Source organism: Rhineura floridana, chromosome 4, assembly GCF_030035675.1.
Source record: "Rhineura floridana isolate rRhiFlo1 chromosome 4, rRhiFlo1.hap2, whole genome shotgun sequence".
Taxonomy (NCBI): Eukaryota; Metazoa; Chordata; class Lepidosauria; order Squamata; family Rhineuridae; genus Rhineura; species Rhineura floridana.
The window spans coordinates 50,473,524-50,489,322 of NC_084483.1; the positions used below are offsets into that span (position 1 = coordinate 50,473,524).

A 15,799-nucleotide genomic window follows, 5' to 3' on the forward strand; every position below is an offset into this window, starting at 1 on the left:
GAGACAGTGCCCCTTCCATCTAGCTACTGCTTTATGGAGCCTCTCTTAAATAACATTCACAGCTTTTTGTCTTACCTTTCTACAGATTTTCCACAGACTGTATCCCATTTGTCTCTGAGTTCACTCAGCATATCATCCAGTTTCAGATTGTCATCAGCAAGGGAAGTTTTTTCTTTCAAAGAGCGTCCACTTCTATTTGTCGTGTCATACACAGAATGTTTGGCTCCAAGAGCTTTCTGGAACTCCTATTCAAAAAAAGGGGTGGGTGGGAGGAGCCCAATATGAAGCACACAACTTATTTTTTGCAGTTTGGAGACAAAGGTCACACCTGCACATCATGATAAAACAAAGCATGGCTCACCATGCATGAGTGAACTGTGCTCACTTCACTCCTCCCATCTTATGCTGGGAGGAAACAAACTAACCACATGATTTGAACCAGAGATCATGGTTTGTTTCGCTCTCAACAAGCCATACATTCTAGCTAAGGTTTGCTTTTGGCTTACTGACCATGGTTTGTTGGGACTGAGGTTCATGGTTCAATTGCTCTGCATATTAGTAGGGAGGAGATAAACAGCCCAGCCAGGTATGTTCATGGTAAATCATTAACATTGATTTACCAGATGTGTGAACTGGGCCAAACACAGTGAATGGGATTTTCACCCAAATTACATTTAGCAGGGAAATATCATGAAATGTCATTGGGACATTTAAATTCCAGAACCTGCTGACATTTATTCCTGAATATGCCTCGTATCACTGAAATCAATAAGAAAATAAATCAAATGACTTTAATTGAACAATTAAAATAAGTTATGCAAGAGAAATGGCAGTAGGACAATGATCTTCAGCTTGACATGATCAATTTGGGCAGCCTTCTATGAAGCAATTGCATCAGATCACCAGCATTCATAAGCAATGTAGTTAAATCATCTAAAAGCCAAGCACTTTAGCTTAACTGATTTGTGAATCTGAATAAAGAAGCTGCAATGGAAAATATTCTTCTATTTTCCGCCATTAACAAAGGATAGCTTGCATCTTGCATTCAGCGGACTACTAAAGAAAGTATTAAAAATTAACCACGACAGAGAGTGCAGTAAAGGTCATCCTAGTTTTCAGACATTAATAATTATTTAAACCGAATATTAAATTTTAAATGTAGGTCTTTTGTCATGTTCCAACTTAAGTGGCAAAATGGATAAAGAATGTACACCATCCAAACATGTCTGATTTGTTGCTAATAAAACCTAGTTTCCCTTGATCAAGGGAAGTCTTGTCCCCAAAGAGGCTTATATGCAGCAAATGCCAAAAGAGTATCTGATTGAGGCTTTTGATAGAAACTGTAGTACAATATTTGTCGTAGAGTCACCAACAAGCAAAAAGTGAACTGTCTCTTCTCAGGACAAGCACACAAAGGGAGACAGCTGTGTAATCATCCCTGTGCTGGCTTATACAGCTTAGCTAATACAGTTCTGAATGTATTATTTCAAGATAAGATCGCATGTATCCGCAGGGACCTTGACTCTGATGTTGTGACAGATGAATCCATTGAAGTGTCCGGAGCACGGCCTTGTCCTTCTTTATTGGATGAGTTTCAGTTGGTGCAGCTCGAGGAAGTGGACAAGGTGCTTGGAATGGTTCGGGCAACTACGTCTGTTCTGGATCCTTGCCCATCTTGGCTAGTGAAAGCTAGCAGGGCTGGGACCACCGGTTGGGCCAAGGAAGTGGTTAACGCCTCCTTGAGGGAGGGAGTAGTCCCTGGTAGCCTCAAGGAGGCAGTAGTGAGACCTCTTTTAAAGAAACCCTCCTTGGACCCAGATAATTTGAATAACTATAGACCGGTGGCGAATGTCCCTTTTTTGGGCAAGGTTCTGGAGCGGGTGGTTGCCAGCCAACTCCAGGCGCTCTTGGATGAAACCGATTATCTAGATCCGTTTCAATCCGGTTTCAGGCCCGGTTTTGGCACCGAAACAGCCTTGGTCGCCCTGTATGATGACCTTTGTCGGGAGAGGGACAGGGGGAGTGTGACTCTGTTGATTCTCCTTGATCTCTCAGCGGCGTTTGATACCATCAACCATGGTATCCTTCTGGGGAGACTCGCGGAGTTGGGTGTCGGGGGCACTGCTTGGCAGTGGTTCTGCTCCTACTTCGCGGATCGTCACCAGAAGGTAGTGCTTGGGGAACATCACTCGACACCATGGACTCTCCATTGTGGAGTCCCCCAGGGATCGGTCTTGTCCCCCATGCTTTTCAACATCTACATGCAGCCGCTGGGTGTGGTCATCAGGAGTTTTGGAGTGCATTGCCATCAGTACGCTGATGACACGCAGCTCTATTTCTCCTTTTCATCTTCCTCAGGTGAGTCTGTTGATGTGCTGAACCGTTGCCTGACCGCGATAATGGACTGGATGAGAGCTAATAAACTGAGACTCAATCCAGACAAGACCGAGACATTGTTGGTGAACGCCTTCCCTGCTCAGATGGTGGATGCTTACCCTGTTCTGGATGGGGTTACACTCCCCCTGAAAGAACAGGTACGTAGTTTGGGGGTTCTTCTCGACTCTTCCTTGTCTCTTGAGGCCCAAGTGGCCTCGGTGGCATGGAATGCGTTTTACCATCTTCATCTGGTAGCCCAACTATGCCCCTATCTGGACAGGGACGACCTCGCCTCCGTTGTCCACGCTCTGGTAACTTCAAGATTGGATTACTATAATGCGCTCTACATAGGGCTGCCCTTGAAGACAGTTCGGAAGCTTCAGCTGGTGCAGAACGCAGCTGCCAGATTATTGACGAGGACCAGTCGGTCTTCGCATATAACACCTGTCCTGGCGCGTCTGCACTGGCTTCCTATTTGCTTCCGGGCGAGATTCAAGGTGCTGGTTTTGACCTATAAAGCCTTACACGGCGTGGGACCTCAATACCTTGTGGAACGCCTCTCTCGCTATGAACCTACCCGTTCACTTCGTTCAGAATCTAAGGCCCTCCTCCGGGTACCAACCCATCGGGAAGCCCGGAGGGTGGTTACGAGATCTAGGGCCTTTTCTGTGGTGGCCCCTGAGTTGTGGAACAGCCTCCCCGAAGAGGTACGCCTGGTGCCTACACTTCCATCTTTTCGGCGCCAGGTAAAGACCTTTTTATGCTCCCAGGCATTTTAATCTTCTTAACTTTTTAAATCTTTTAATCTGTATTTTAATTTTTGTAGTATTTATTTTGTTTTTGCTGTGCTTTTCGTTGTTTGTCTGTATATGTTTTTGTATTTTTATTATGATATATTGTATTTTATTTTGTTTGTTCACCGCCCTGAGAGCTATTTCGCTAAGGGCGGTATATAAATTGAAACAATAAATAAATAAATAATAAATGTGGATGCAATTCATCTTTTAGTAGGATGGGGTAGGATTAATCCTTTCAATAATACTGCATGATGAGCACTTTTGTTTTATTATTTTAATGTTTTAAATCTTTGTATTTTTTACAATATTAAGTCACCTTGAGACATTTTATGTAGTAGACAATGAAAAAATGTAAATAATAATAAAAATACATTTATAATCCAGAAACAAAATCTCCAAATTTGAACTGCTACATTTTTTGCACATTCACAGCTCTCACGAAGATCTGTAGCTATGCTCAGTCTACGCATACATAATGATGTAAAGCACTACTGACATGTTTCAGTACTATACTTGTGAGGTTTATTTTTCCAGACTAGAACTAAAGCTAGCTAGTTTTAGATTAAGATCAAATTATGCTCTGTTCTCTCTCCCATACTGTATTCCCAGACAACCCATGAGTCCAGGTTCAGATGTAGCACTAAGCCAACCCATGATTTAGCCCTGGGTAGCCTAGCAGCAGGAGGACAGGAGTGCTGCAGCCATGATCTTCTCTCTGGGAACTTGCACTTTTGCTCATTCACACTAAGCCACAGTTTGACTTAGCATTATGTGTGAACCAGGTCAATAAGAGAGAACTGATCACATACTTAATTAGGCTCATTGAAATCAACAGGAATTGAAAGGATACATTTCTAGATTATGCTCCTTGTAAACAATTAAATGTTTAAAATGCTTAAATATTTTTGTGCTGCTGCCTTCTCTGGAGCCGGGACTTTGTAAGATATCAGCTTGTACAACTACCCCGCTTTTGCGAGAAGGCATAAATAAAGCCTTTCTGGCAAAGAAACACTGGACAATAGAAAAACAAGATTTTAGTTCATGAATTATTCAACAGCTATATCATGTCCAAATATTCTCTAGAATGAAGCTCACAAGAAATTACTGTCAATGAGTCATAAATAATTATCCTATCAGTGGTACCTAGGCGAAGTAAATTGAGGCTGGCTAGTAATGAGGCCCATATTACCTGAAAACAAGGTTGATGTGATGACCTCCAGATGTTTTGGACTATAACTCCCATCAGACCCAACTAGCATGGTCAAGGAGGATGAGTGTACATCATTATCTGAAGAGCACCACACTGGCTATCCCTGCCCTAAAACATATTTGTATTCTTTTTTAAAAAAAAATCCTTGAACCACAGCGAAAGATGCACTACATGACCTGTTCCTTCTACACTGACGTCTAAATATAACATGCAGTGGAGGTGGTAGTTACAGACTGATAAAAAGGCAATGAATACTGTTTGTAATCTTTGGCAGACAGAGCTCATTTTTAAAAATCGTAAGTTTCTCCTTATTTTTGGCAGTGAAGCTCACAAAGAATGAAGCCAAGTTATTCCACACATCAAACACAACCTAGTTTATGTCCTTAGCCTAAGATACTAAAGGCACCAAAACCTTCAACAATGGCTCAGCGGCTTACTTCATAAAAGGAAGATTGAAACACAAGGCATGTAGCAGCTAAAGCATATAACATACAAACAGCTTGATAAGGGAATTAGCTAGGATTTTTGGAGACAATTTTATTACTATCCATGTATTGGGAATGTGAGGTAAGTAGGGATGGACCAATCAGTCTGCTTCTGGTCTGTGTCAATTTAGCATATGTTCATTCATAAATCCATTCTATCCCTATTCCATATTAATCCTTCTGGGAGGAAAGGCGGGATATAAATTGAATAAATAAATAATAAATAATCTGCATTTTTAAATTTTAAAAGTTGCATGAAAAATTGTATTTAAATACATACTTTTGAATGTGTTTTCCTCACAAAATACGCATTTCTCAACATACCATAGTTTCTTTTTATGTGCACTTTATCTGGTTTCTATGAATCTTTTGAAGGACCCTGCAGAGAAACTTCCCAGCTTCTATTTATTTTACAAGCTGGAAAACTGCCAATGTTTGAATTTGATGGTGGCAAACATTCCAGCCTAGTGACCAATAAATCTCCCCCCTCCTGCTAATTATACAGTGCTAGGTTCACTGGCTTTCTTGCCATCTGATTGGACAGTTTCTACATTCCATTACCAGTGACTCACCTTATGTTGGGCAAGCTGCATCTTAATTTTGTCTGGATCATTGGCAATTTCAAGCTCTGCATCCAAAGCCTTTTCTGAATCATCCAGCCATTCCGTAAGTTTGTTCCAGGATTCACAGAACTTCATGGAAAAGCAAGATTTTCACTCACATAAATTTATAGGCATAGATTACATTTTCAAAACATTCAACCTATACTTAGCTTTGAAAATATTAACTATATAGTCTATTATAATCCAGGCAAACCAGACTGGAATCATGCAAATAAATATTGGGGGGGGGAAGGCCTCTGTCTCATTTTAGGCTGGTGCAAATCATTTCAAAATAAGTATCTTGTTCCTCATCATAACAAAATTGGTCAGTATAACACAAATGTTACCGATAGGGAACTGATTTCTGTTGCCAGACACAAATGAGTGAACCTAGTTGTATTCAATGGTGATTTAAATTCAGGACTCCTGAACTCGATGCATACTGATATATCCACTAGACCATGGGTGGCCTTTTCTGGCCTGAGGGCCAAACTGAGGGTTGATGAACCCTCTATATAAGTGGTGGGTGTAGCCAAAGAGGCTGATGCACACTTGCTCGCACATATGCTCTCATCATACACACACTGCATATACCCATACACAGAACACCCCCCATCCACCCATCACATATGCATGTGTATAGACACTCACCACACAGCCAGCTAGCCAGTACTCATACACAGTTTTTTCTCCCCACCCCAGTACTGGGCAAGGAAGACAGGATCCCCTCCTCCCAGCCCAGTACTAACATGAGAAGGAAAGCCCTTCACTTATCTTGCAAAGGCATCTCTTCTCCTTCTGGTGGGGAACCATTGCAAGAAGGATTTAGAGCTCAGGAAAAAAGGAGTGCCCCTTCCTGTTTCTTGAGCTTGACGTCCTATTTGCTCTGGCACCAACACAGAAGGAGAAGAGGTGCTTTTGCAAATACATGGAAGAAGAGGTGCCTGATTCTGTGGGGTCAGGTAGGCTACTAGACATGGCTTCGTGGGCCACATGCAATCCATGGGTTTGCCACCCTTGCACTAGACCTGCTATCTTGTTGGGATGATTCATATATATGATAATGCACAGACATGACAGTACAGTAGTCATGCAGAAACAGCACTGCCTTACATTTATATGGGAAATTGTTTGTTTGAAAGCACCCCATCTGACATCCCATGTGAAAAATAAACATACCCAAGAAAAGATTTGAAAACCGAGGTGTCTGTCTTATGTAACTTTTTTTATATACATACAAGCTGTGATTTTCAACCACCGACACTACACATGCATAAAAACTGTAATGGTATGGTCTCTCCATAAGAGCTGTATTCCTCTGGTATTACATGCAGGATTTGGCCCTGAATCTTCTCCAATCTCCCAAAGCAAAGTCAAGGTCCAGAATCTGAGCACAGTGAGCCTCCACCTAACTTCAAACTACAAAAATGTTGAGGAGGCTAGAAGCACCCATAGAGGAAGGGTGCAATTTGATTCAGAAGACTGAGTAATGAAGGTGATTGTGACAATTAAAATAACGGAATGAACTTATTGTAACAGGGATGTCACTAATAAATATCTGGGTCCATGTACTTGGCTGCTTGGTTAAAAAGTGAAGGGTCTACCTTTACTTTCTGGTCTGGGCTGGAGAAATAAGCTATTCTGGCTCAAACCACCTGCCAAACCTGTTGCACTAAAACTCCAGTTTCCTTTAAAAGACTTTAAAGACATCACGCTGCTCATTGAAACATGGGTTTAGTTACAGCAAGGTTATGCTTATATTGTTATGGAATGTTGCCACATTACCTGCTTGGCACGCTTCCTTGCATCATCCAAAGCTCTTCCTCTTTCCACTAAGCGCTGAACTACTTTTTCCCATCTACTCTGGACACTGATCAGCAGATTTTTAATGAGGACAACATCCTGTTTCTGGCTGAAGTACTTCAAATGTGTTCCAGTTTTGTCCAGCTCAATAATCTGGTCACGGTGGGCATTCACTTCATTGGCAAAGACCTTCCAAAAGAAAGAAGATAATTTTTGAACAGTTTCACAGTCCTCTAGCATGCAAATACATACCTAAGAAATGATTGGTTTATGTACGACTTTATTTGTCAGAAAAACTATAAAATGTCACTTTAAAAAACTATAAAATATCTTTGGATTTTAGTGGTACTGGCTTGCTTTTAACATAAATACAAGCAAGCCAGCTAGTGCATCCAAGGCACGGAAAGGAGAAAGTTAGACATCTGCTGTTGTTTCTTTACATACCTTGTGTTCATCAATTTGAAATAAGACAGTATCCAAGATAAGACTTGGCCGAGAAGCCATTGTCAAGGTTTGCTCAGCTTGAGTAAGCCAGTTGATGAAGTCCTGCAGTGAGTTGTGGAACTCCATTGCCAAACTGAGGGCTTCTTCCAGTTTGATCTGTAAGAACACACCATAATTTAGCAGCAGTAGACAGTTTATACTATAAACCATATAAACTTTATAGGCAGATAAACCAAGTTATGTTTGAAAGTAATTTGGCAGAGACCACTGTTGTCCTACCCCTAATTTTTACAGGTTAAAGCTGACAAAGCAGAGAACCTACTGGGACTGAGCAGGTGAAAGAGCATACACACAGAAAATGCTACATATGGATTTCTGCAAGTGAAAAAAGTCCTACCACTCAGTGCTAAATGATCAACCTTACGAATATTCACACAGTAATCGAGAAACATACATATTCATTTCAGCTTTGATTCTGCTTCCATGAGTAAGGCATAAAGGATAATGAAGATTACATTGGGAAGTCTTCCAGCCATCTAGATTAAACAGAAGCAACAAGCCCACCATGCAGATTATGGCTGGTTTGGATGTTATAAAAATGAGCCTAGGTGAGCTGTGGGCTCCTGTGCTCTCCCCTCTGACACAGCCAGAGGGAGGAGTTTGGAAGCTTTTGCTTTGTTTATTTATTTATTTACGTTTATATCCTACCTTCCCTCCAAGGAGCTCAAGGTGGTGTACATGGTTCTACCCCTCCTAATTTTATCCTCACAACAACCCTGTGAGGTAGGCCAGACTGAGAGACAGTGACTGGCCCAAGGTCACCCAGTGAGCTTCATAGCCGAGTTTGCTGAAACAAACCAACGTCAAACCATAGTTTAAGAAGCTGGTTTGTTTCAACAACCATGTTTAAGATTAACTACAGTTCAGGTTAAAGCTAAACAGTGGTTAATCCAAAATGGAAGTGGAAGCTTCCAATTGCCCCTCATGGCTACACATGAGGTGAGAGGAGTGCAAAGCTTGAGGTTTGCTGTGGCTTACCCCCAATGCTAAACCATGGTTTAGTGCTAAATGTGAACTGGAGCCTTTTCTCATATGGCAAAATATTATATTGTGTCTACATTGTGTGTCTATAATATCTTATGTAATCATACTTACTACACAAAGGTTTTTTTGTTGTTGTTGTTTTTGCTGGCCCAGGCCATCTAATACCCTTGAACTGATACATTAAATTTACATTACATGAGAATGCAAATGCTCCTTTTCCCAAGAATAGCTTGATGTATTTATTTAATCATTTCTGGCTTTTATGAACACATTTGTATTTCAAGATGTAATTTATACCCTGACTCAGATTACACTGACTGTCTATGTTTGGAGCAAAAGAATGTCCACTCCCATCCCCATGGAAACCTACAGCTATGAGTAAGATGGTCCTGCTGGAGTATGAGGTTGCCTCCCAAAGGGCACAATAGAGGCCTCATCACTTGAAACGTTTAAGAACTGTTATGTTCAAAATGCCAGCAATAAAACCAAAGCATCAGTTCCAAGCTGACAGGATGATGAACGGGGTGGCTAGAAAGGTTTTATTCATTCTTTGGGTCTGTGACCTATAGACTACAAGAAGAAGTGTTTTCATTCACAGACATTGGTCTACTGCCATATAATTTATTGAGCTGCTTTTCCAGATGAATACTGGTGTTTGACATCAATTACAGGTTTGATTGCATTGATCCCTAGCACCAGTTAAAAGGATAGCAGGACAATTCTATATTTACAGTATTCTGATATTAAGATTCCGAAACAAATTCAGAGAATTTCCCCAAGTTCAAACTGTAACACACTTTTCTTTCACTCAGCTTGGTTTCTACTGATTCCCATTTTTCTTTAAGATTATTTATGTCCTGCTCAACGTTTGTTTCGACAGACTCCAGGCATCTTGCAAGCATCTGCAGGCCCTTTTGCATGAGACATTTGTATGTTTCTTCTTTAGCTTCAAAGGCAGCACAGAGTTCCTAAGCAAAGAGGAAATATCCCAAATCATTAATGCATAAACATTTATTTGAAAATGCTATTCTCTAAAAGTTTCACAATTAACTTTAAACTTAAATGCATCAGGGCTATGTTAGCTGTATTTTAGGGTTAATGTGAGCTGAACAAAGAACATGCCAATGTGCACATTCACCATTTCCAGACCTGGGGTCTACAGTCCATAGCCAAGTTCCAGGGGTATGCACATGCCAGTTCCCCTTCAAGTGGTCTCCCTTCCCTCCCCAGATTTAAAAAAGTGGCTTATGGTTGAAGCAAGAGGCATTCGGAAAATGAGAAATAGCCAAGTAAAATCTTGTAAGTTTGGGCCTATGCCCTTAAATTTCTGGGTGAAATGAACCTTCCTACAAATCCATGATGATTAAAGATGATCTAAAGCAAAATCACAACCATAGAAGATTGTGAAGCTGCATTATTAAAAACCCTGTCACCTAAGCTTTGCATCACCTTCTTGGCCCATCTCATATGTACTTATCGTCTAAGCTAGCATTTCTAAGAAATATACACCAAGGCTGGGATCCCAAGAAGGGCAGTATGTGTGCTTTGCTTGCCTGAGGCAGACTTTTCTGTTTAAAAACTGCTCCATCAAAAGAAGAAGTGTACTTTTCCACATGTGAGTGCCCTTTCATTACATTCCAGACCTAGGCTACAATCTTGCACATGACTGCAGCACCAGTGAATGCTGGTTATGATACTGAAACTAGGTTCAGAACTGCAGACTCAGTGTATTTCAAATATCAGAGACAGGAATTGCTAATGAGGTTTGGGCTCTGAAATAAGACTTCTGCTTCATTCAGGCACTGAAAAGAAAAGAGGAGTGCCACTGTGCTCTCTGGCAACTTAGTCTCTGAGTACTAGCAACTAGAGTTGTATGATGAGGCAGAAAATAATAAATTGAGAACGTTCTATGATCTTTTGTTTGTGTTTTTTTTTTAAAAAAAACTATATTTTTTCTGTTACAAGACCTAAGGAACAAAAGAATAAGCTCTCTACTTTGAGGCTGTGGGTAAATGAAAAAAATATTTGGTGTAAAGAAAGGGATATAAGGAATGTAAATTACACAGGGAAAGTGTTTTTAAAACTTTATATTATTATTATTATTAAATTAATCAAATTTATATCCTGCTCTTCCTCCCAGTAGGAGCCCAGGGCAGCAAACAAAAAAACTAAAAACACGCTAAAACATCATAAAGACAGACTTCAAAATATATTAAAACAAAACATCTTAAAAACATCTTTAAAAAACTTTAAAAACATCTTAAAAAGCAAAAAACATCTAGAAAACAATTCCAACACAATGCAGACTAGGATAAGGTCTCTACTTAAAAGGCTTATTGAAAGAAGAAGGTCTACAGTAGGCACCAAAAAGATAACAGAAATGGCACCTGTCTAATTTTTAAGAGGGAATTCCAAAGGGTAGCTGCCACAACACTAAGGGTCGCTTCCTATGGTGTGTGGAATGGACCTCCTGATAAGATGGTATATGCAGGAGGCCCTTACCTGCAAAGCATAGTGGTCGACTGGTTATATAAGGGATAAAATGATATTTTGGGTATCCTGATCCAAGCTGTATAGGGCTTTGTACACCAAAACCAGAACCTTGAACTTGGTCCGGTAGCTAATGGGCAGCCAGTGCAATTCTTTCAGCAGTGGTGTGGCATGCTGGCAATACTCTGCATTTTGCACCAGCTGCAGCTTTCGGACCAATCTCAAGGTAGTAGAGTACCAGAGTCACCACAGATACCCTTAAAAGTTTATTTCCCCTGCAAAATAATGCTGCTGAGGCAGCTCAATCAGTTTTGCAACATGGCAATTTACGGAGGCGGAAGTCTTCTCACTAAACAACTTTACAGGAATTTCACTGTGCAGAAACTGCAAATGTTTCACTTTGAATGGTTACAAAGCTTTAGCTTCCAAATAGGGACCATCTGCAATATTAAGATCCTTACCATATGGATATTAAGCTGCTCTCTTGCAGTCTCTGGTAAACCACCAACAGGCTTTGATGCCAAAAGCTGACGTTCGGTTTCTGTCAGCCATTGTTGCAGATCTTCAACTTCACCATGGAAACCTTGGGCCTAAATGATATATCACCACAGCACTTCAGCACATATTTAAGCTAAGAGGCTGCAAAAGTTGAGCATATGAAATCAGACTTAAAAAATAAACTCTCAAAAGAAATGCTACTAAACCAGAGACACCCTCTGAGGTAAAAACTGAAGATTGTTGAATGAAACGTAAAATGTGAAAGAAAGAAAGAAAGAAAGAAAGAAAGAAAGAAAGAAAGAAAGAAAGAAAGAAAGAAAGAAAGAAAGAAAGAAAGAAAGAAAGAAAGAAAGAAAGAAAGAAAGAAAGAAAGAACAATGGGGGAGAAATTGTGTTCAGTTTGCATTTATAGCTGAATCTATCAAATTCACACTTTCTAAAACAGCCATCCTTTAAAGCAGCCTTTCCCAACCAGTGTGCCTCCAGATGTTGTTGGACCACAATTCCCATCTTTCCTGACCATTGGCAATGCTGGCTGAGGCTGATGGGAGTTGTGGTCCAACAACATCTGGAGGCACACTGGTTGGGAAAGGCTGCTTCAAAGTCTCACTTATCTAAAATTTAGCAATGCAGTTCTTTAACCAGCCAATGTTTATAAAAATGCATATATTAGGGGAAAGTGTGCATGAAATGAATATATATGAAAAATAACACACAAAAAGACATTTTATTAGGAGATACTGCTTGCAAAAATGTGCTAAAATAGTGAAGAATTTACATGAGGATTTAAAAAACAACAAATTGCTGCAGAACTGAATATAAGATTGGGAAAAAAACTGAGACAACCGAAAGTGACAGATCCTTCCATCTATGGATTTTTTGGAATTTATAATGGATATATTAGCAAATTACATTTTAAATCCTAATATGCCTGAGGTGGCTATATATGAAGATCCAGTTGGAAATACATAAAAAACCATCCATACAGCAAATGCGACTGCAAATAACAACAATAGTGTAATTAGGCATAGACAGAGACCAATCGTGATACAAACAGGTATTTAAACACAGAGTCTCAGTGATATTTAAAATCTATAGCTGGATACTACAAATTATTGCTAGTTCTCCAAAGGCACAATCCAGCCAAAATGAAACACTTCTGAGTCCCACTGATTTCAATGGCAAAAAGCTTACTGCATCCTTAACTCTGCTACTGAAATCAGTAGAACTTTAAAGTGCATAACTTTGGCTGGAAGGCACTCAAACATATTCATTCAGTGCAAACTTCTTTCCCTTTGTTTAATTTCTCATACACACCTGGATCAAAGCACTGTCCAGCTGTCGTTTCCTTTTTTCTGTTTTTTCCAAGACATTTTGCCATCGATGATTTAGAAGTTCCAGCTTACTTTGTAAATTGCTTGCTTCTTCAACAGCACTAGACTGAATCAGGTCATTTCCTGCTTTCTTAACTGTTTCCACAGTGGACTGGTGAGCTAACACATCATTTTGTAGCACCTGCAGTTAAAACATGTAATGCTTTGACATGTTTTTAAATAATTAATTTCACTCTGTTCTAAGTAGCAACATCACTTCAGTAAAATGTTACTGGCTGTATTTAAGAATAGTACAGTGTTTTATAGATTACAGCAAAGCCTTTGATTGTGTAGATTACTAAAAACTATGGAATGCTTTAAAAGAAATGGGGGTGCCACAGCATCTGATTGTCCTGATGCACAACCTATACTCTAGACAAGAGGCTACTGTAAGGATAGAATATGGTGAAACCGATTGGTTCACCATTGGGAAGGGTGTGAGACGGGTGTATTTTGTCACCCTATTTGTTTAATCTATATACAGAACATATCATACAGAAAGCGGGTTTGGATCAAGATGAAGGAGGTGTGAAAACCGAAGGGAGAAATATCAATAATTTAAGATATGCAGACACCATACTACTAGCAGAAACTAGTAATGCTCTGAAACAAATGCTGATGAAAGTTAAAGAGCAAAGCACAAAAGCAGAACTACAGCTGAATGTCAAAAAGACTAAAGTAATGACAACAGATTTATGCAACTTTAAAGCTGACAATGAGGACACTGAACTTGTCGAGGATTATCAATACCTTGGCACAGTCATTAACCAAAATGGAGACAATAGTCAAGAAATCAGCAGAAGACTAGGACTGGCGAGGGCAGCTGTGAGAGAACTAAGGAAGATCCTCAAATGCAAAGATGTATCCAGGGCTGTGGAGTCGGAGTAGAGAGCAATTTTGGGTGGAGTCGGAGTTGGAGTCGGCAGAAATGTACAGACTCCGACTCCTTCATAAATGGCAAATGTATATTAACTAGTAATAACAAATTTACTGTAGTAAAATGGTAGCACAAGGCATTTCATCACCACCACATGAATCCAGAGCTTGGAAAAGTTACTTTTTTGAACTACAACTCCCACAAGCCCAATCCCTGGGGCTGATGATGTGGCTGCTGCCCTGGTAGAATGGGCTATTATCTTGGCCATTATTATTATTAACCCCAGGGAAGCCTATGCCAAGGTGATACATGCTTTAATCCACCTGGCTAGCATTGAGGTGGAAACCTTCCCTAAAGAAGCTGGGTGAAAGGACACAAACAGGCTATCTGTGTGGTGGAAATGTTTTGTTTTTGAAATATATACTTTTAGAGCACATCTAGTGAGTGCCAAGCCTTCTCTGTGGAATTAACCGGGAAAGGACAGAAGGAAGGTAGCACAAGCTCCTGCTGACAGTGAAAGTTAGACAACACTTTGGGACGAAATGAAGGGACAGTGTGGAGAATAACCCTATCCTTATGAAAAACACAGTAACATTTATTGACAGAGCATTCAACTCAGACACTCTTCAGGTTGAGGTAATGGCTGCGAGGAACAAAACTTTAAAGAACAGTAGATGAAGAGACTTTACTGAGTGGTTCAAAATGAGGTTTTTGGATGGCAGTTAACACTTAGTGCAGGCCCCAAGGCAGATAGCGGTGCTATGTAGGCGGTGCAGACATTTGTTGCTCCATGTAGAAAACGCTTAACGAAGAGATGGGATCCCAGTGGATTCTCTGGGGATCTAGACAGGATTGCTGACAGAGCTGAAGCCTGACACCTCAAGATGTTAGGTCTGAGCCGCAAGGATAGACCATCTTGTAGAAAAGACAGGACTTCAATGATATCCACCTTCCTAGGAAATATCTTCTTCTTCTGTGACCTAACAGAGAAGGCGTTCCATGTACCCTTGTATATCCGAATGGTGGATGGATGTCGAGATGCTATCATGGTCTCGACCACTGGAGGTGGAATGCACTTCCTCAGCAAGCGTCGCTTCTCAACCTCCAGACATGAAGAACCAGCCATCCTGGATCTGGGTGAAGTAGCTGCCCTTGCGACAGCAGGTGTTTCTTGATGGGAATCTCCCAGGGAGGATCGACTGATAATTCAAGGAGTTCCAGCAACCAGGGTCTCCTTGGTCAAAATGGGGCCACCAGTAGAACTGTTGCCCTCTAGGCTTGGATCTTCTGGATCCACTGGAGTTGCATATCTGGTGAAGAACCTTTTCACCTGACAACTGAGGTGAGTGGTGAACAGGTCCACTTTGACTCTCTCAAAGCAAGCCAAAATCTCCTGAAAGGCCATCAGGTGATGCTTCCATTCTCCTTTATGGAGATTCCCAACTCAAGTCTGCTTGTCCGTTGTCCTCCCCTCTCAGGTTCTCTGCCAGGAGTGAGCCCAGATGGATCTCCACCCACTGGAACAGGTGTGAGGCTTTCCATTGGAGTTGAACTGACTGCATGCTACCCTGATGGTTCACGTTGTCTGTTCTGACGAGCACCTCCTCCAACTGTCTTGATCCTGTGAAATGCCTTAACGCCAGACGGATCGCATGGAGCTCTAGAAGACTGACAGACAGCAAAGACTTCTGCAGTGACCAATTTCCCTAAACCATCAGACCATTGCATATAGCTCCCAAGCTTGTAAGGCTGGCATCTGAAGTGATGAGTGTCCCTGGCGGATCTTGGAACGGGATGCCC

General features: G+C 40.8%; 1 protein-coding gene across 33 annotated transcripts in view; it reads right to left on the reverse strand.

Annotated features, from left to right (window-relative positions):
• DST (dystonin) overlaps nucleotides 1-15,799 on the reverse strand; it is a 467,794-nt gene that overhangs the window by 39,899 nt on the left and 412,096 nt on the right. For all 33 annotated transcript variants that reach the window (XM_061623014.1, XM_061623016.1, XM_061623029.1 and 30 more), the window contains 7 exons: nucleotides 13,067-13,264; nucleotides 11,713-11,841; nucleotides 9,559-9,729; nucleotides 7,718-7,873; nucleotides 7,256-7,462; nucleotides 5,441-5,560; nucleotides 76-245 (listed from right to left, as the gene is read on the reverse strand). In XM_061623014.1, the coding sequence (XP_061478998.1) occupies nucleotides 76-245; nucleotides 5,441-5,560; nucleotides 7,256-7,462; nucleotides 7,718-7,873; nucleotides 9,559-9,729; nucleotides 11,713-11,841; nucleotides 13,067-13,264 (1,151 nt within the window). The remainder of the gene's footprint in view (nucleotides 1-75; nucleotides 246-5,440; nucleotides 5,561-7,255; nucleotides 7,463-7,717; nucleotides 7,874-9,558; nucleotides 9,730-11,712; nucleotides 11,842-13,066; nucleotides 13,265-15,799) is intronic.